This window comes from Dipodomys spectabilis, unplaced genomic scaffold, assembly GCF_019054845.1.
Source record: "Dipodomys spectabilis isolate Male_0828 unplaced genomic scaffold, ASM1905484v1 ptg000030l, whole genome shotgun sequence".
Classification (NCBI taxonomy): domain Eukaryota; kingdom Metazoa; phylum Chordata; class Mammalia; order Rodentia; family Heteromyidae; genus Dipodomys; species Dipodomys spectabilis.
Genome location: NW_024870707.1, coordinates 11,798,392 through 11,817,027, shown reverse-complemented (window position 1 = coordinate 11,817,027; position 18,636 = coordinate 11,798,392). Strand labels below are relative to the sequence as shown.

Sequence of the window (18,636 nt, the reverse complement as noted above, 5' to 3'; positions counted from 1 at the left end):
TTTGGGCTGCCCCAGGAGTCGCCTGACCTTGACTTTGCTCTGGTTTGCTGTCCATTGACCACCCCTCTACAGAGTGGAGGGGCCTGATTTAAGTCTGGTTTGTAGTTCTGGAAGGAGCAGAAGACTGGAATTAGGGTGGCAGTCTGAGGTTCGTCTGACATCTCTTGTGCTGACGGAGTAGTGGAGGAGGGACTTCCTGAAGACCTACCTCTCCCCTAGAGAAGCAGGGTCTCCAGGACCCTGCTCTGATTGGCTGGAAGAGCCTGGGTGGTGAGGCAGTGGCGCTCTTGGGGACAAAGTATCAGCGCTGGGTGGGCTGGACCTGAGGTCAGTCACCCCGAGGTGCTTCCCTGGCAGCTCTGGTGCTGTCTTGAGCCCCTTGGGGTCCTGGGTGGTGGCGGTCGGGGCTGGGCTGGCAGCCACTTGTCTGTTGGGCAGAGTTGCCACAGACTCTTCTGTTCGGGAGCCATCTCAGTAGGTGGCTTTATTATGCACGGTTCGCATGGAACACCGGCTTCTGCCCCCCTCACAGGTGGGCTACGAGAACGCGGGCACCGTGGAGTTCCTGGTGGACAAGTACGGCAAGCACTACTTCATCGAGGTCAACTCCCGCCTGCAGGTGGAGCACACGGTCACGGAGGAGATCACCGAGTAAGCCTGGGGAGAAAGGCCCTGGTGTTGCGGGGGTGGTCCCGGGGGTCCTGACAGCGGGCAGGGGCCAGAGCTCCCTGTCCGCTGGCCCTCCACTTAGGTAGAGAACACGGAGGGGCCTAATGACTTCATTAAAAAGATAGTATATAGGTATTGCATGGCAATCATAAAAATCAACAGAGGGGCAAACAAAAACAATTCAGAGTCGGGTGCCAGTGGCTCACGCCTGTTATCCTAGCCACTCAGGAGGCTGAGATCTGAGGATCGCAGTTCAAAGCCAGCCCAGGCAGGAAAGTCCATGAGACTCTTATCGCCAAAAAACCACCAGAAAACCGGAAGTGGCGCGGTGGTTCAAGTGGTAGAGTGCTCGCCTTGAGCTGAAGAGCTGAGGGATAGCGCCCAGGCCCAGAGTTCAGCCCCACAACCGACAGAAAAAAAATTCAAAACCCACCTGTTAGGGTCAGGATGCCAATGCCAGCTGGGGTTCCATGGAGCCCTAAGGCTGTACTGTGAGAAAGGAGCCTATCACCCCTGAGGAAGCCAAGGCTCAGAAAGGTTAAGAGGGTTACCCAAGGGCACATAGTGAAAACTGGAAAGCCAGTCTCTCTGGTTCTACCTTCAGCTGTGCTGTATTCCCTGCGCCGGCTCAGCCTTTAGGTGTATTTCTTTCCATTTTTAGGTTGACTATATAAATATTTGGATGCAACTGAGATTTTTTTTTGTATAGAATTTTTATTCCATTTGAAAAATGCTATTTGAAGGCATTCTCCAGTACTTACTCTAAGTACTTTTTTTTTTTTTTGTCAGTCGTAGGGCCTGAACTCTGGGTCTGGGCGCTGTCCCTCAGCTCTTCAGCTCAAGGCTAGCGCTCTACCATTTGAGCTACAGCACCACTTCCAGCTTTTTCTGCTTATGTGGTGCTGAGGAATTGAACCCAGGGCCTCATGCATGCAAGGCAAGCACTCTACCACTGAGCCACCTTCCCAGCTCGCTAAGTATTTTTAATGGCTGTATACTCTTCCACCATTTATATGTGTTATAACTCAGTCACCCCATTTCTCATCAGGCAACTAGGTTGTTCTGGCTTTTGTGGTTCAGGCGTGTGTGTTACCGTTTGTGTACTGGATCTGTGCTATGATCCGGAGAGTCCTGAAGAGAGGCACGGTCAGCGGAATTACCTGATCAAAGCAGAGGCAGTGTCTTGCCTCAGAGCTTTCTAGATGATTGTACGCTACATTTCTTCTCACACCAGCTTTGAGTTCAGACCTTTAAAAGTCTGCCTGGTCTCTAAGCAATTGAAATGGCTTTCATTGTTTCAAGATTTTGAGCCATTTAAGCATTAAACCTTGGCTTTGGGCCAGCCTACCTCCCTCACGGTGGAGCATTCTTGATTCCAGTTCCTCCTAAACCCTTGGCCTCACCGACCAGAGATGAGGCCGCTGCCTGTGCCCAGCAGGTACCCAGAAGCCCCCACTCCTCACTTCAGGGTTAGGGTGAGAAGGAAAGTGTGTACATCAGCTGGATGCTGGGCCCGGGAGTCTTTCCTAGGGGGTCAGGGACGGAAGGCTTTGCTGGCTCTGGAGCAAGGGCTTCGTGTCTCATGGTCGGTGGTCAAGTTCCTCCTGGGGCTGAGCCATGTGGAGCCATGGGTGAGCTGCAGCCTCTCTGACCCCCGAGTGCCGCCTCCTCTGGGCATTGTTGTGAACTGTGTGGTCCACAGCGCATGGGGGAGGTGGCAGACAGGTCCGCCCTGGGTGGTGGCAGGTGACACGGAACATCTGGGAAAATCTGCCAGCACACAGCGTACCACAGCATCACTGATGATCAGCCTAAGACCTTGAGGGCCCTTTTCCGCAGCTGCTCCACTTGGGTTTGGCAGTCAGGCTGAGCTTATAAAACCCTGTGGAAAGCCTTGAACTCTGAAATTTCCCCTGCTGGAGTCAAGGACACACACGGGGGCGGGGGAGGGGGGCAGAGTGCCAGTCCCAGCAAGACACCATCCTGACCGTACCCAGGGAGCAGCCTCCCGCTGCCGTGGTTTCTATTCCGTAGACTGCACCCCTACGCTGTCCCTAGAGAAGCTGTGACCTAGAGTTCCGCAGAGCCCAGGCTGCACCCTGCAGGCTCTGGGGAAGATGGGCTTGCCCACCCAAGGGTGCGAGGGTGGGTGGCATCAGCAGGAGGGTGAGGAGCAGGAGGATCTGGGGTCCCTGGCCCTTGCTGCCAGGTTCTGCAGTGTAGATGGAGCCTCTCCAAGAGCCTCAGGGACAGTAGGCCTCGGAGCCTCGGTGGGAGAAGCCACCATTGGTGGGAGGAGTCTGTGGGCTACACCGCTGGGGTGAGGCCCTCCCTGTGCTCCGCCTCACCCCCCCCCCCCCCGCTTTCTCTGCCTGCAGCGTGGATCTGGTCCACGCTCAGATCCACGTGGCTGAGGGCAGGAGCCTGCCTGACCTGGGGCTGCGGCAGGAGAACATCCGCATCAATGGCTGTGCCATCCAGTGTCGGGTGACCACAGAGGACCCTGCGCGCGGCTTCCAGCCCGACACCGGCCGTATTGAGGTAGGCCGTGCTCTACCCGGGGGTGATGCCAGGCTAGTGGGGGATTCTCTCTGCCACCCCAGGGTGGCCAGGGCTGCCAGCACCAAGTCATGCCAGTCCCTGGGCAGCGGTTGCTGGCGGAGGGCCTAGGCCTCAGGCCTGCGGGGCAGCACTGCCTGGAGAGGTGCCCCAGGGCAGTCAGGAGAAACGTGACACTGACTGGGACACAGGGAGGCCCAGCACAGCCCAAAGGAGAAAGCATTCTTGGATCAGAGGCTGGCCTGCGCAAGGCCAAGAGGGAACCAGAAGAAAGTCACCTAAACGGACAGGACAACCTGGAGAAGCAAAGGCTGGGTCCTCAGACATGAAGCCTGGCATGGCGCTTAGGGAACCTACAGCCTCACTATGACTGCTCCGTTGGGGAGCAGGCAAGGCAGGGCCCCGGGGTTGGAGGTAGGGAAGCCCAGCACTGGAGTCTCTGTGGAGCCCAGCGAGCACCCGTCTCCATCCCCAGCCTCAACTACACCCATCATGGGGCCCAGAGCCGGCCTCCTGCTTGTCCCCGCAGCCCTGTGGAGAATGAGGGAGTGGCTGCAGTGATGAGAGCCAGATGGACTTGGGCTGCAGCTTCCTGTCCCGCGGCCCTGCCTGTCCCCCCCCCACCCCAGCCTCTGACCCCAGCCTGTTCTTTGGCCCTCTGTGTCCTGAGTGTTGGCAGTGCTGCACCAGCCCTTCTGCCCAGCTCCTGCCTGCTGGCCTGGGCCGCAAGGACGCAGCCCATCCCAGGGGCTCAGGACTGGTTCCTTGAGTCCAGGATGGAAGGCCTGGCCTGGGCCCGGGCCAGAGCTGCAGGTACAAGTAAGAGGCTCATTCTGGACTTCAGAGGCCGTGGAGTTGAGGCTGGGGGTGGGGTCTGAGAGCCGTGCATGCCATCTGCATTTGTTTCTAGAAGGATCAGAGATGATAAGCGGGAGCAGCTCCAGGCTGGAGCCGCCCCATGGCCCCACTCCTCTACCCTCAGCCAGAGGGAGCAGCCCAAGGGCTGGGCTCAGCTGCCAGCTGCGGCCTCTCCAGCTCCAGCTCCAGCTCCAGCTCCAGCCCACCTCCACAGTCGGCTGCTCCAAGCTGCTCACCACAGAGTATTTTTAGCTGGCAGTTCCTGCTCACAGCTGAGTGTCCACCCTTAAATATTTTATTAAGTTCCTCTCTCTCAAGCACAGGCCTGGGCCCCTCAGCGGCAGAAGGTGTGCCTGGGGTGTCCCGAGCCCCTCTCCTTCCTCCCCCCTTCCTCAGGCACCTGATGGTCCCCCCCCCCTGCCTGGCATGGCCCACCTGTGAGAGTCTGTCCCCAGACACTCCAAGCCTCCGTCTCCCCTTCTCTCCATCTACTGTGCGTGCGTGCATGCGCGCGCGCGCGCGCGTGTGTGTGTGTGTGTGTGTGTGTGTGTGTGTGTGTGTGTGTGTGTGATTTCTGCTCCACCTCTGTGTGCTTCAAGGCAGGCCATGTGATCTGGGTGTACACCTGTCTCCGCTCATGTCAGAGACAGAGCAGTTGTCTTTATTCTCAGTGTTCCCAGCTCCTCGTTGCCCTCCAGGCTGGAGGGGAACCTGAGTGGATATTTGAGGCCTTCTCCATTACCCTATACATTAAAACAAAAACAAACAGCCAAGTGTTGTGGCACAACCTATCATGCTAGCATTTGAGAGGTTGAGGGGGAGGATCGTGAGTTTGCGGCCAGTCTGGACAATATAGCATGCCCATGTCTCCAAACAAAAACAAAAAAGGCCAGGTGCTGGTGACTCATGCCTGTAATCCTAGCTACTCAAGAGGCTGGCATCTGACAATTACAGCAAAGCCATCCCAGGCAAACACATCTGGGATACTATCTCCAATTAACCAGCAAAAAGCTGAAAGTGGAGGTGGAGCTCAGGTGATACAGTAAGAGTGTGCAGCCCTAAGTTCAAGCCCAAATCACACACACACACACACACACACACACACACACACACACACACACACACACACACACACACACACACGCACCGTGGCTCAGGCCTACAATTCTGACACGTGGAGTAGAGAGGATTGTGGTTTGAGATTAGCCTGGGCAAAAATTTAGGGGAACTCTATCTCATAAAACAAAATCCGGGTGTAATCCCAGCTACAGAGGTGACAATGGTAGGAGGGTGACAGTCCAAGGACGGCCCAAGGCAAAGCATGAGACCCTCTCCATCCAAAAAATGCAAGCGAAAGGGGCTGGGGCCTCAAACGGCAGACTACCCAGTGCTGCCCCCAAACCTCAGCATTCTCCTTTCCCCGCCGGTTTCCTGCAGTGTCCCCTTGTCAGTCCAGTTATTTCCATGTCTGTCCCGGAGCCCCGAGCAAACAGTGTTTGCGCTTTAGCTGCTGCTCCACAGCTGGGCATTCCAGGCAGCTCCTGAAACAAGTGAATGCCCATGTGTCGGCATCAGCAAGAAGGAAGGGTTGGTCAGCCTGGCTGGAGAGGTGGGTGGGACTCACCGTTTGCCACTGAGGTCAACTTGGAGCTGAGCTAACAGTGCCTGCAGCCCCAGCGAGCCCCTCCCTGGGGCTCCACCCACCCCCCACCCCTGCTCTGAAGTCACAGGCAGCAGTGACTGGCAAGGGACCGTGGATTTGCTGATAGATGTAGAGCAGAACTCAACAACAGAGTTGGGGTTCCCTGCAGTGACCCTTGAGCCCAGTTCTTAGCACCTAGCGGACCCCCGCGGAGGGCCACACCTTGGCTGCAGCTGTGACCCAGCTGCTGACCCAGCGTCATCTGCACAGGTGTTCCGCAGCGGAGAGGGCATGGGCATCCGGCTGGACAACGCCTCTGCCTTCCAAGGGGCCGTCATCTCCCCCCACTATGACTCCCTGCTGGTCAAAGTCATCGCCCATGGCAAAGACCACCCCACAGCCGCCACCAAGATGAGCAGAGCCCTGGCGGAGTTCCGGGTCCGAGGTGTGAAGGTGAGAGATGGCCGGTGCCCGCGGGCGATCACATGCTTGCCCAGGGGCTGGTGTGGCTCCTACTGCTCCCCCCTGGCCAGTGGCTTGCCTCCCCTTGGGCTCAGCCTCAATGGCTCCTTCTAGACTCTGCGGGTGCTGCAAGCACCTAGCACCAGTTGGTCAGGACTCGGTATCCTTGAGCGCTGCTGCTACTGCCGCTCAGATGCCCGCATGCCCACCCAGGACCTCTGGTCTGGAGCTTGTGCTAGGGCACCCATGCCATTCCTCATTCCTCTTGGTTCAAAGCCACCTGTGGTGTGCAGGCCTGCTTCTAGAAACTGACCTCACAGATTTAAGTATAGGCCCCAGAGCTAATTTTCAACAAGCTCCCCCAGGAAATTCTTAATCTTAAGAAAAAGTATGTTCCCTGACCAAGAGCTCCAGCCCTGGGTTCAGATCCTCTCTCTGCCCCCCCCCCCCCCAGCTCCCCATCCATGCAGCCAGCCTGGCATTTGCAGAGGGGCGGGTGCTCCAGGGGCAGCAAGGAGCCTGGCTGCGGGGGGGGGGGGGGGGCAGTGCTCCGAGGGGGTCCCTGCCTGTGGTGAGGGTCCAGAGTGCTTCTCGTCTCCTTGATGGGCTCTGTTCGTTCCCAGTGTCTAGCTAGAGATGAATGCACAGCCAAGAAATACTGTCCTTTAAAGCCAGCACCTGCCCACGGATCTCATAGGCCCTGTCTCACAGGGGCTCCTCCCTCCTGCTTTCCCGGGGCCTCTCGCTGGACGCTCTGCCTGCAGCACAGGCGCCCTGGCCTCTCTGCCCTCTGTCCGGTCTGTTCCAGGCCTGCCTGCTGTCGAGCTGGCTGGTGGGGCTGACTGCAGTGCGTCCCCGCAGTGCCCTGACCTGGCCTTCCCTGTCTGTTTTGCTAACATCCGGGTCCCTGTTTCCCACTCTGTTCCTGCCCTGCTGCCTCCTCGCCACCCTGTCCACCACTCCCGCCTGCTCCTCACTGTCAGCGCCTTGTTTCCACTTTTTATATGGCATCTCTCTTGGTCCTGTTCAGATGTGCCTGCCACAGGGCAGCAGGCAGGTACTTGAGAGCTCAGCCTGCACAGAGAACACCCCCCCCCCCCCCAGGACTGCCCGTCAGCCCTGCCCGCACGTGGCAGCACCAGTGTGTCCATGCAACACACCAGCGGTGGCCTGCTCCCGCCAACCGCATTTCTACTAAGCATCTGGGTGCTTAGAGCTGTGTCTAAGGGCTCGTACACCAAAGGAAGGCTGATCGGAGGGCTGGAGGGGCTTGGGACCCCGCAGAGGAAGCAGAGTAGGAGGCCCTGACCTGCTTGGAGCTCCAGAGGAAGACTAGAAAGGGAGGAGTACCCACCCCGCTGCGGCCTGCAGAGGTGTGTCCAGGCCAACTTTCCAGAAAAGCCCAGGGCGAAGCCACAGGCGCCTTGGAGGGGCAGGGAGGGGCAGGGAGGGGCATCTCACTTGGGTCTGGGGAACAACAGGATCTTCTGGAGGGTGAGTGTGTGCCCAGCCTTCCTAGGCCTTTCGGATGGCATTCTGCAAGTCCTCTGGCGCTCCCGCCACAGTGGACAGGACCGTCCCCACGGGAGCCGCGCTCAGGACACAGCTCCCACCAGGTCCCTTGGCCCAGAAAGCCGCGCCGTCTCGGGACTCACTCTCCAGAGTGAGGCCTTGCTGCCATTCCTCAGGGCCATGACGCTCTGAGCGCTGCCAGGGGCCGTGCTGGTGCCAGCTCCGCGCGCCTGGGCATCACAGGAGAGCACGGGGCCTGTGCACACCTACCGGGAAGGCGTGGCCTCGGCGCTCCCACGCAAGGCCGACCAAGCCCAGACGGCGCAGTCCAAGGCCGCAGCTACTCTAGGGTCAGTAGTGCTCACCCCAGCATTGTCCCTTGCCCCGGGCTGTACCCCCAGGAAGGCTGCTAGGGACTGCCGGTGCCAGCCTTGAGTCTGTGCTGGTCTATGTGTCCTACCAACCCCTCCCGGAGGACCCCAGAAACCAGCGTGGAGGGGGTGTCCCCAACAATTTTATTATAAATAGAAATGAGACTCCCACTTGGTGGCCGCAGCCTCTGCCTTGGTGGCTCTGAGCACCTGTCGGAGGGACCTGTCCCTGTCCCCCAGTCTGGAGGCCAGAACTGAGGAAAGGGCTTGCTGTCCCACCAAGAACACGGGGAGCCTGAGGTACCGAGGATAAAAACCAGGAGGGGAGCAGGGCGGAGCGCCGCCCTCACCTTCGGCCAGCACAGGACGCCACTCGCTCCTCAGGGCAGCGGGGACGCTGTTCCCATCACACCACGCTCTCCTCCAGCCGCTCTGCGCTGCCCCCGAGGCCCCGACACCCCGCCCCCAGCAGCCCCCCATGTACAGAGTGGCTCCGCCGCGCCCAGGCGCCCCCCAGACGCCTGGCGTACCCGTAGCAGCCGCCGCTGTCCCCCAGGTCCAGAGAGCAGCTGCGCTGGGGCCGGGGCGGGGGGCTGCGCGGCGGGTGCGTCTTGGGCGTGGGGCTGGGGCCCCCGTTGGTCTGGGACTGGACGTGGCTCAGCTTGAGTGGGAGGCGGCCGTTCCCAGCTCCCCGGCCCCGAACCAGCAAGGCCACAGTGAAGACCAGTAAGGCAGCCACCAGCACCCCGCCCACAGCCACAGTGAGCGTCCCGCCCAGCACGTGGGCCTGCAGGGCGTGGCACAGGGGTGTGGCGGGCAGTGTGGAGAAGTGGGCGCAGCCCAGCAACCTGGTGGCCGTGAGGTCCGAGGGCCCGGCAGCCGGCGACAGGGCCAGCAGGCAGAGGTCGTAGTCAGCATCCGGTACCAGGTGCTTGAGCAGGAAGTGGTGACTGGAGGCTGGGACGATCCTGAAGACAAGGGCAGGGGTCAGAGCGGAAGGGCGGGGTAGCGCATCCCCTCCCCACCGCAGGGCCTGCGCCTGCGGGGCTCCCGCGGGAAGGCAGAGCACCCAAGCCCGGGGCTGGTGTGAGCAGAGGCTGCTGGGGCGGGAGGGGGCATGCGCACAGCCACCTGTGACCGTGAGCAGAGCCGCCCGCCTCCACCTCCCCCTGCAGCGCGGACACCTGGGCAAGTGCCCAGCCACACTCCTTAGAGCGCAGACACGGAGGGGGTGAGCCCAAGGACAGGAGGGCAAAGGCCGGGAGGGGGTACGAGCAGGACTTGGGGGCAGGGAGGGCGGCTGGGGGCCACCAGGCAAGAGGGGGTGCAAAGGGCCCATCCTCACCGGTAGATGAGGGTCTCATCTTCACTGCTGTTGTACTGGATTTGGAACATCCACACGGGGTCCGCGGGCCGCCCCGGGCCCCAGCTCACAAGCCCCGAGGTGGCGGTCACCTCTGTCACTTGCACTACAGGCTCCGTCTCCAGAGCCCCCTCGCCCTCGGCAGCAGTTCGAGCAGAGGCAGCGATGTCCGAGGGCCCGGGGCGGCCGCCCTCCGCGCTGCTGTTCCCGCCATGGGGCAGGGCCAGCACCCGGAGCTCCACTTGGGCGGTGGCCTCCCCAGCAGGGTTGGTGGCAATGCAGGTGTAGCCTCCTGCGTCCCCGGCGCTCGTCACCCCGATCTCCAGGGTCCCGTTGGGGAAAGCCCAGGCGCGGGAGGAGTTGCCAACCAGCCGGTCGTCAGGGCCAACCCAGTGCATGGTGGGAGCCGGGTCCCCGAGCGCGCGGCATCGCAGCGTGGCCCGCTGGCCCTCGAGCACCCACAGGCGCTGCGTGTGGCGGGCGATGAGCGGCGGCTCGCAGGAGAACTCGCCCTCGGGCACCGCCCAGAAGTAGCGGCCGGCCAGGCTGGGCGGGGAGGCGCAGGTCTCCAGGTCGTCGGGCCGCGCCAGGCGCCGCAGCCACAGCAGCTCGCAGTTGCAGTGCAGCGGATTCCCGCTGAAGCTCAGCACCAGCGGGGCGGGGGAAGCCTCAGCTTCACGTCCGCGCGAGAAGAGCGGGTCTGGGGCCAGTGTGGCCAGGCGGTTAGACGTGAGGTCCAGGCGGGAGAGCTGACCCAGCTGGGCAAAGGCGCCGGGCGGCAGCGCGTCGATGAGGTTGTGGTCCAGGTTGAGGGTGTGCAGGGCAGGCATGGCGCCGATGCCGGCCCAGGGCACCTGCCGGAGGTTGTTGTAGGACAGGTCCAGGTCCTCGAGGCTGTCGAGGAAGTCATCGAAGGCCCCCGGCGCGATGCGGCCCAGCTGGTTACCACTGAGGATGAGGTGCTGCAGGTTGACAGGGCCCCGCAGGCTGCCGCTGCCCAGCTCCACCAGCCGGTTGCCGTCCAGGTGCAGGGAGCGCAGGCTCTCCAGGTCGCCAAAGGCGCGGGCCCCAATGCGGGTGATGGCATTGCGGGACAGCGTCAGGTCCACCAGCCCGGTCATGTTGCGGAAGTCAGGAGGCCCCAGGGCCTGGATGAAGTTGTCGGCCAGACGCAGCTCCACCGTGCGCCGGTCCACGTTGGGTGGCACAAACAGCAGGCCTCGGTGGGCGCAGAGGGTGCTGAGCGACTCCGACAGGTTCTGGCAGACGCAGGGCAGCGGGCAGGCGGCCGCTCCGCCGGCCAGCAGCAGCAGCAGGAGCGGAGGGGCCATGGTGGGCGCCCTGCGGGGAAGGGCCGCAGCCCGGGCACAGGTGGGGCCGGCGCAGGTGCCCACTTGTGCCCAGCACAGCCCCAGGAGCCAGTGTCCACAGCCTGGCCTGAGGAATGGTGGGTTCAGAGGCTCGAGGAGGACCCAGGGAGGAAGGCAGGCCGGGGCTGAGGGCCAGGCGGCCCCCCAGAGTTAAGGTCACATTTCCCAGGCAGTTCGGGGGCGGTCCAGACACTGGGCACAAGGTGAGGCGGCGGCAGGCAGGAAGCGGAGGTGGGCCCGGCGCAGGGAGGGTCCCGGAACTTCCTCTGCCTGGCGTCCCCGGGAGGCGCTAGCCCCCTCCCCCCTCCGCGCCATCGCCGCCCCGGCCGCGGAAGGCGCCCCTCCCCCCGCCCGCCATCCCTCCCCGCGTGGACCGCGGCCCCTCCCGGGCAGCCCCGCGCGGGCCCCCGCGGCTCCCTCACCTGGTGTCGGTCGCTCAGGGGGCTCGGGCCGGCCTCCCCGCGGGCCCAGCCGGCCCCCGCCGGCTCCGGGGCGCTGTGTGGCGGCGGGGGCGAGGCCTGGGCCGCCTGCCGTGCGCCCTCCGGCCCATGGCGCTCGGGCCCCGCGGCCCTGGCTTTCCGGGTTCCCGGCACCTTTTCCTCCCGCGCGGTTCGCGGTGGCGGCAGCGGCCGCGACAGGCAGGCGGGCGCGCGCCGACGGGCACGCGCGCCGCGGACACGCACGTGGAGGGCGGCGGGGAGGGGCGCGCGGGGATCCACCCGGGCCCGGGGCAGCTCCTGAGGTCACGGGGACACGCGGGCCACTGCGGTGCCCACGGGTGGCGCCCAGTCACGCCCGAGGCCCCGGCCGGCGCGGGCCCAGCGCGCGGCCCCCCGCAGCCGCCGCAGCGCACTCACCCCGGCCCCGGCGCGCGCGCCCCCGGCCGCCCGGGCGCCCCGGCATCCTGCGCCGCTCTGCCCGCCGCGGCTCTGCAGACAGCCAGACAAAGCGCCGGCCCGCGGGCCCCGCCAGCATCTCCCGGAGACGGGCCTTTGTCACATGTCGCCGGGCGCCCTCCCCAACACGCCCACATGTGCCCGCACACCCACACGGCCCCGCACCCACGGGCAGGGCCGGGCGCACACCCGCGCCGCCGCCGGGACCCCCGCGTTTACAGACACACGCTGAAGGTCACCACCGTTCTGCATCGCCGAGTCACGTGCAGGGTCCCCACGGCGCGGGGTCCCGTGGGGGCTGGGGCGGCGCCCCCGGCCGGGCTGCTGCGGGGTGGGGCCGGGAGGGCTCGGCCTGGGACCCGCGGCCGCGCCCCGCCCCGCCGCCCCCCCTCCCCGCCTCCCCGAGGTCCCCGCCCGCCCCGCTGGCCGGGCGCTGGGCGCTGGGAGCCAACCGGCCTCCGGCCCGATTGGTCGGCGCCCGCCGCTTCCCGGCAGGCCGGTGGCGGCACGCGCCCAGCCGTGCGTCCGTGGTCCCGGCCGCCGCGGCCACGCCCGCCCCGCCCCGTCCCCGTCCCCGCGCGGGTGGGAAGCGCCGGGGGCCGGGGCCGGGGCGGCGCCGCTGCCACGCGTCGCCCACCCAGTTGGGAAACATGGGGAATAGCATCTCCCACGGCCTCGTTATCCGTGGGCTACCTGGGGCCCCCCGCCTTCCGTCCTCCCTCCAGGCCTGATTCTTGGGGGGCAGGAAAGGGACTGGTGGCCAGGGAAACCCGACGCGGGATTCTGGCCCTGCTGGCCCGGCTGTGCGCCTTCGGGCAAGTTACTGAAGCGCCGCAACCATTTTCTCCTGTGGACGGGGGGGGGGTGGGGGGGGGGCTGGCGGTGGTCGCAGGTGCTCCCGCTCAGGGGAGAGGAGCCCGCGGCCCCCCGCAGATGAAGCCGGGGCCGATTTGTAGTGAGAGGGTTGAATCCTAGTCCGATCGGCGCTGAGGTGCGGTGAACACGGTTAGGAGTTTCTGCTGGGAGCCGGTGAGCTGCTTCCTGCCCAGAGCGCCCCGGGCAGAGGCCACCGGGGCCAGGCCAACAGCCACGAGAAAGGATCGAGAGGGATAATGGGAGCAAAGAGTCAGCCGGCCTCGGAACTCTTCCCTTCCTGCAGTTCTGGGCTCCCTACCTGGCTTGACTGATTGTTTCCCTTCTCCAGGGGCGTGTTCGTGTCTAGGTGAAATATCTGTTTCTTTAGGGAAGGGGTGCTAGGCTTAGGGTAGGTAGAAGGGAGGGCTGGGCCCAATCTGTGGGAGGCTGGTAGAGAATGCACCCTTCCTGGGCCAGGTTTCCAGGTGATAGGCGCCCCCAGGCTCAAGGGGGTGCCTGCTGGGCCTCGAGTTCCTATTAAGGGTTCCAACAGCACCGTGGCTGGGTTACGCCGGGAGGTGTGTCCATGTTGCCGCCCTTAGAGTCGGAGCCGTGTGGCGTCTCCATCTGGGCTCTGGCACAGTGCTGCCCCAGGCCCCCATGCGCGCTCTCACCCTGCCAATCCCGGAGCACACTGAGGCCCAGCACCCTGCCTCTGGCGGTCTCAGCGGGAGGTGGGGGGAGGCAGACAAACCACACACGATGAGGACACAGGATGGACCTGCTAGGAAGGGGACCACTGAGCTAGCCCTACCTTGGCAGGCAGGGCAGAGGCGCGGCGGCCTGGCTAAGGGTGGCTCCGATGCTGCTGCCCATGAAGATGCCCATGGCCAGTGTCACAGAAGGCGGGCAGTGAGGCTTTGGAGTGTAGATTTTGGTCACTTGGTAGATGGCGAAGCGCCCACTGGCCGACGGGAGCTGGACTTGCTGAGCTCACGTGAGAAAGAACAAGGCCATTCTGGTCCTCCAGATGTTTCTAGACCCTAGAAGAAGCAAGAAGGGAGTGGCATTCAGCACATACTCGGGTGAACCAGGATAGCGAACCCGTACCCAGCCTCTGGCAGCTTAGGGGACTGCCAGAACAGGGGTGGGGGGTTGGGGGTGAGGGAAGTCGGGGAGCACCTGCAGCCCCTTCCGTCCTCCCTCCCCCACCCCTGCTGTGTGGTAACACCGTCCTACCTGCTCTGTCTCGCAGACCAACATCCCCTTCCTGCAGAACGTGCTCAACAACCAGCAGTTCCTCGCGGGCACTGTGGACACCCAGTTCATCGACGAGAATCCTGAGCTGTTCCAGCTGCGGCCTGCACAGAACCGGGCCCAGAAGCTGCTACACTACCTGGGTCCGCCCACATCCCCTTCTCTCCCCCCCCACCCCCAACACTGGCTTCTGCTCCCAACCCTCAGCCCTGCCCTCCTTCTGGTCCTGCAGACCCCTTGCTCCTGATCTAGAGCCCCTCTTTTCCATCCACATGGCCCTCAGTAGGTCTCTACTGCTTGGACCCAGGAGGCCCCTTTGGAGTGGACTGGGGCAGCTGGAGGACCAGGTGTTCTGGAAGAATGTCCCTCTCCCTGAGCCCACCTACCCACACTGCGGCCCTCACCTCTGCCTCTGCCCAGCCTGCCCTGACCCACTGCTGGCTCTCTCCCCAGGACACGTGATGGTGAACGGCCCCGCCACGCCGATTCCTGTCAAGGCCAGCCCCAGCCCCACGGACCCTGTGGTCCCAGCAGTGCCCATAGGTAGGTGATGCCCATTCTTCCAACTCAAGGGGCAGAAGGGGCAGCAGATGGCCGCCTACAGGAGGCACATCAATGGCCTTGTCTCTCCCAGGCCCACCCCCAGCGGGCTTCAGAGACATCCTTCTGCGAGAGGGGCCTGAGGGCTTTGCTCGAGCCGTGCGGGGCCACCAGGGGCTGCTGCTCATGGACACCACCTTCAGGGATGCCCACCAGTCCCTGCTGGCCACTCGTGTGCGCACCCACGACCTCAAGAAAATCGCACCCTATGTCGCCCACAGCTTCAACAAGCTCTTCAGCATAGAGAACTGGGGAGGTAGGCTAGAGGAGGGGGGTCGCTGGGCAGCAGGATCAGGTACCCACTGGCCAGCCCCCAAAGCCCAGGCCGCTGGGAACTCAGAGAAGCTGGTGATGGGAGTGAGAACCATTAGGGCCGGGTGCTCGCTTGTTCCACGGACACCAGCTAGGAGCAGCTCAACCAGGCCTGGTGTTGGGCCTGAGGCCGCAGCGCTGAGCCTCGGCCACTGCCCTGAGCAGCTGTGGGGGCAGTAGGAGATGTGGCCTGTTGCTTGATCACCACGGGTTCATCACCGCACAGAGAAGCAGGGAGGACCTGTGGGCTCTAAAGGTAGCACAGGGAGAGCACAGGTGAGCCAGAGCCGCCCTGAGCGTCAGCACTGGAAAGTCAGCGGGGTTTGGTGTTGAGGTTATAAGGATCCTTGGAAATGAGCAGGGGCCGGAGGCTCAGGCCGCAGGAGTGCAGGGCAGAGTGGTGCCAGGGCAAATACGGGATGCGTGACCCGTGACCCAGCCCCTCCACCCCTGTGCAGGAGCCACGTTCGACGTTGCCATGCGCTTCCTGTACGAGTGTCCCTGGCGGCGTCTGCAGGAGCTCCGGGAGCTCATCCCCAACATCCCGTTCCAGATGCTGCTCCGGGGGGCCAATGCGGTGGGCTACACCAACTACCCTGACAATGTGGTCTTCAAGTGAGCAGACGCGGCGTCCGGGGCCCAGTGGGCACCAGGCCACCCACAGTGGCTCAGCACCAAGTCAGCAGAGCCACCCCATGCAGGGCATGCTGGATGGCAGAACCAAAGGGTCCTAGCTCTATCTCTGTGGGCAGTGGCTGAGCTCTGAGGGGAGGGTGTGGTAGGCTTCCGGTGCAGGGGCGGGTGTGGAGCGCAGGCCTCGGGACTCCTCCGTGCTTTCCTTCATGCTACTCACGTGCAGAGTTTGGGCTGATTCCCTGGTCAGGGCCGGCAGGTGGCTATGTGGCAGGTGACCAGTGCAGGGGCCAGCTCTGCCCAGTGCCTCTGAGGCGGCCTTGCCTGGCCCAGGACACCCACACCCTTGTGCCCCACGCTCCCTGGCTGGGCCAGGAGGAGCGCGTGGGGCTCACCCCTGCCTTCTTACCTGCTCAGGTTCTGCGAGGTGGCCAAAGAGAATGGCATGGATGTCTTCCGGGTCTTTGACTCCCTCAACTACTTGCCTAACATGCTGCTGGGCATGGAGGCAGCGGGCAGCGCTGGGGGCGTGGTGGAAGCCGCCATCTCATACACGGGTGATGTGGCCGACCCCAGCCGCACCAAATACACGCTGCAGTACTACATGGGCTTGGCCGAGGAGCTGGTGCGAGCCGGCACCCACATCCTGTGCATCAAGGTGCCCGTCGCTTCCCACTCGGCCCTGGCCCTGGCCCCCACCGCAGGCATGTGTCAGGCCCATTTTACCATCTTCCTCCTCCCCACTTTCCCTAGGACATGGCGGGGCTGCTAAAGCCAGCGGCCTGCACCATGCTGGTCGGGTCCCTGCGGGACCGCTTTCCTGACCTCCCGCTGCACATCCACACCCATGACACGTCGGGGGCAGGTGTGGCAGCCATGCTGGCCTGCGCCCAGGCTGGGGCTGATGTGGTAGACGTGGCAGCTGACTCCATGTCCGGGATGACATCACAGCCCAGCATGGGAGCCTTGGTGGCCTGTGCCAAAGGGACTTCCCTGGATACAGGTAGGAAGCCCGCAGCCATGCCCTTCAAAAGCTGCAAACCACTGCCAGTGCCAGCACCGGCACACGTGGAATCCAGATGCCTTGCATGGGTCCGGGGAGGGGCTCAGGAGCCTCCTGACACCTGTCTGTCTGCAGAGGTGCCCCTGGAGCGCGTGTTCGACTACAGCGAGTACTGGGAAGGGGCCCGGGGGCTGTATGCAGCCTTTGACTGCACAGCCACCATGAAGTCCGGCAACTCAGACGTGTATGAGAATGAGATCCCAGGGGGCCAGTACACCAACCTCCACTTCCAGGCCCACAGCATGGGGCTTGGCTCCAAGTTCAAGGAGGTCAAGAAGGCTTACGTGGAGGCCAACCAGATGCTGGGTGACCTCATCAAGGTGAGGCCCCATGCTCCTACCTGGCACAGAACCCTGAGCATGCTTGCCTCCTGGCACCCTGACCTCCAGAGACCCTTCTCCTCAGGTGACACCTTCCTCCAAGATTGTGGGGGACCTGGCCCAGTTCATGGTGCAGAATGGGCTGAGCCGGGCAGAGGCCGAAGCTCAGGCAGAAGAGCTGTCCTTCCCCCGCTCAGTGGTGGAGTTTCTCCAGGGCTACATCGGGGTTCCCCACGGAGGGTTCCCTGAGCCCTTCCGCTCTAAGGTAGGCAAGGCCCAGTGAGGTGGCGGCCCAGGCTGCATGCAGGAGGCCGCTGATCCTCTACTTCGCTCCCCAGGTGCTGAAGGACCTGCCGAGGGTAGAGGGGCGGCCTGGGGCCTCCCTGCCCCCCCTGAACCTGCACACGCTGGAAAAGGAGCTGGTGGAGAAGCATGGGGAAGAGGTTACCCCGGAGGATGTGATCTCGGCAGCCATGTATCCGGATGTCTTTGCCCAGTTTAAGGACTTCACTGCCACCTTTGGCCCCTTAGATAGCCTCAACACCCGCCTCTTCCTGCAGGGCCCCAAGATTGCAGAGGAGTTCGAGGTCAGTGGTTTAGGAACTTCTCTCTACCTCCACAGCCCTGCCCCCCCTCCCCCCAGGCCGCAGTGCTCCTTCCCTTGATTTGGTCCTCACCTAGTCTTGTGAGCTCCAGGAGGACCCTTGGGAGACCAGGAGCTAGGCTCCCAGAGGAGAGGAGGCCAGGACAGAGGGCTTCTCTATGGAGAGGTCTGGGCCTGCTCCTTCCTGACTTGCTTCCAGCTTTAGTCCCCCATGTTCTTCCTGCAGGTGGAATTGGAACGGGGCAAGACACTGCACATCAAAGCCCTGGCCATAAGTGACCTCAACAGGGCAGGCCAGAGGCAGGTCTTCTTCGAACTCAATGGGCAACTGCGGTCCATCCTGGTCAAGGACACCCAAGCCATGAAGGTGCGGCTCCCCGGTGGCCAGCCAGGTGGTGGGGATGGGCCAGAGCCAGAATTTCATGTTCCCTCTGCTCTGTCTGCAGGAGATGCACTTCCACCCCAAGGCTCTGAAGGACGTGAAGGGCCAAATCGGGGCACCCATGCCTGGAAAGGTGATTGATATCAAGGTGGCAGCAGGAGACAAGGTAGCCAAGGGCCAGCCACTGTGTGTACTTAGCGCCATGAAGATGGAGACTGTGGTGACTTCGCCCGTGGAGGGCACGATCCGCAAGGTCCACGTGACCAAGGACATGACATTGGAAGGGGATGACCTCATCCTGGAGATTGAGTGATCCTCCCCAGACTGACAGCCTGGCCATCTCCACCCCAAGCCTTCAACAGAAGCTGCGCTGCTAGGGCAGGCCCAGGCCAGTGAGGACCTAAGGGCAGGAAGGCCTGGATCTGGAGGTCCTGTACTCCACGGGACAGCAGCCATTCCCTTCAGCCATTTGTCCTTTCCCCTGGCGGACAGACATTCACATTCTCATCTCTTGCCAAATAAGGGTCTTCTCATGAAGACTCCAAGTGGAAGAGGAGGAGGGCTCGGGCCCTTGGGAGGTTTGGGGGACCCGCCTCCTGTGGGGGTGGGGAAGACCTAAATTCAAGGTCTTGGAAACTTTGCTCAATAAAACTGGCTTTCCCCTGCCCTCCACACTGGGTCCTGTGCTGCCCCCAGCCCAAAGGCCCAGGGGGCAGGGCTGCCTCTTAATTCTTCATGGGCAAGTTATGTATGCATGTGTGCTAGTCCAGGGGCTTGAATTCAGGGCCTGGGCACTGTCCCTGAGCTGCTTTTGCTCAGGGCTAGCACTCTACCTCTTGAGCCACAGTTCCACTACCAGCTTTTTCTTAGTAGTTTATTGGAGGAAACAAGTCTCAGGGGCTTTCCTG

General features: G+C 63.1%; 2 protein-coding genes across 3 annotated transcripts in view; one reads left to right on the top strand and one right to left on the bottom strand.

The window, feature by feature from the left end:
* Pc (pyruvate carboxylase) overlaps positions 1 to 18,400 on the top strand; it is a 113,471-nt gene extending 95,071 nt beyond the window's left edge. For both annotated transcript variants that reach the window (XM_042675781.1, XM_042675779.1), the window contains exons 8-21: positions 533 to 651; positions 3,048 to 3,210; positions 5,999 to 6,181; positions 13,813 to 13,957; positions 14,268 to 14,357; positions 14,449 to 14,670; positions 15,185 to 15,341; positions 15,777 to 16,017; positions 16,113 to 16,362; positions 16,498 to 16,742; positions 16,828 to 17,007; positions 17,081 to 17,329; positions 17,573 to 17,713; positions 17,793 to 18,400. In XM_042675781.1, coding sequence (XP_042531715.1) covers positions 533 to 651; positions 3,048 to 3,210; positions 5,999 to 6,181; positions 13,813 to 13,957; positions 14,268 to 14,357; positions 14,449 to 14,670; positions 15,185 to 15,341; positions 15,777 to 16,017; positions 16,113 to 16,362; positions 16,498 to 16,742; positions 16,828 to 17,007; positions 17,081 to 17,329; positions 17,573 to 17,713; positions 17,793 to 18,041 — 2,634 coding nt within the window. In that variant the 3' untranslated portion in view covers positions 18,042 to 18,400. The remainder of the gene's footprint in view (positions 1 to 532; positions 652 to 3,047; positions 3,211 to 5,998; positions 6,182 to 13,812; positions 13,958 to 14,267; positions 14,358 to 14,448; positions 14,671 to 15,184; positions 15,342 to 15,776; positions 16,018 to 16,112; positions 16,363 to 16,497; positions 16,743 to 16,827; positions 17,008 to 17,080; positions 17,330 to 17,572; positions 17,714 to 17,792) is intronic.
* Positions 8,206 to 11,079, bottom strand: Lrfn4 (leucine rich repeat and fibronectin type III domain containing 4). The gene is made up of 2 exons (XM_042675782.1): positions 9,419 to 11,079; positions 8,206 to 9,041 (listed from the first exon to the last, which is right to left on the bottom strand). Exons 1-2 carry the CDS (start codon positions 10,765 to 10,767, stop codon positions 8,480 to 8,482), a joined length of 1,911 nt encoding a protein of 636 aa, XP_042531716.1. The 5' UTR covers positions 10,768 to 11,079; the 3' UTR covers positions 8,206 to 8,479.
* Positions 18,401 to 18,636: the final 236 nt, after the last annotated feature.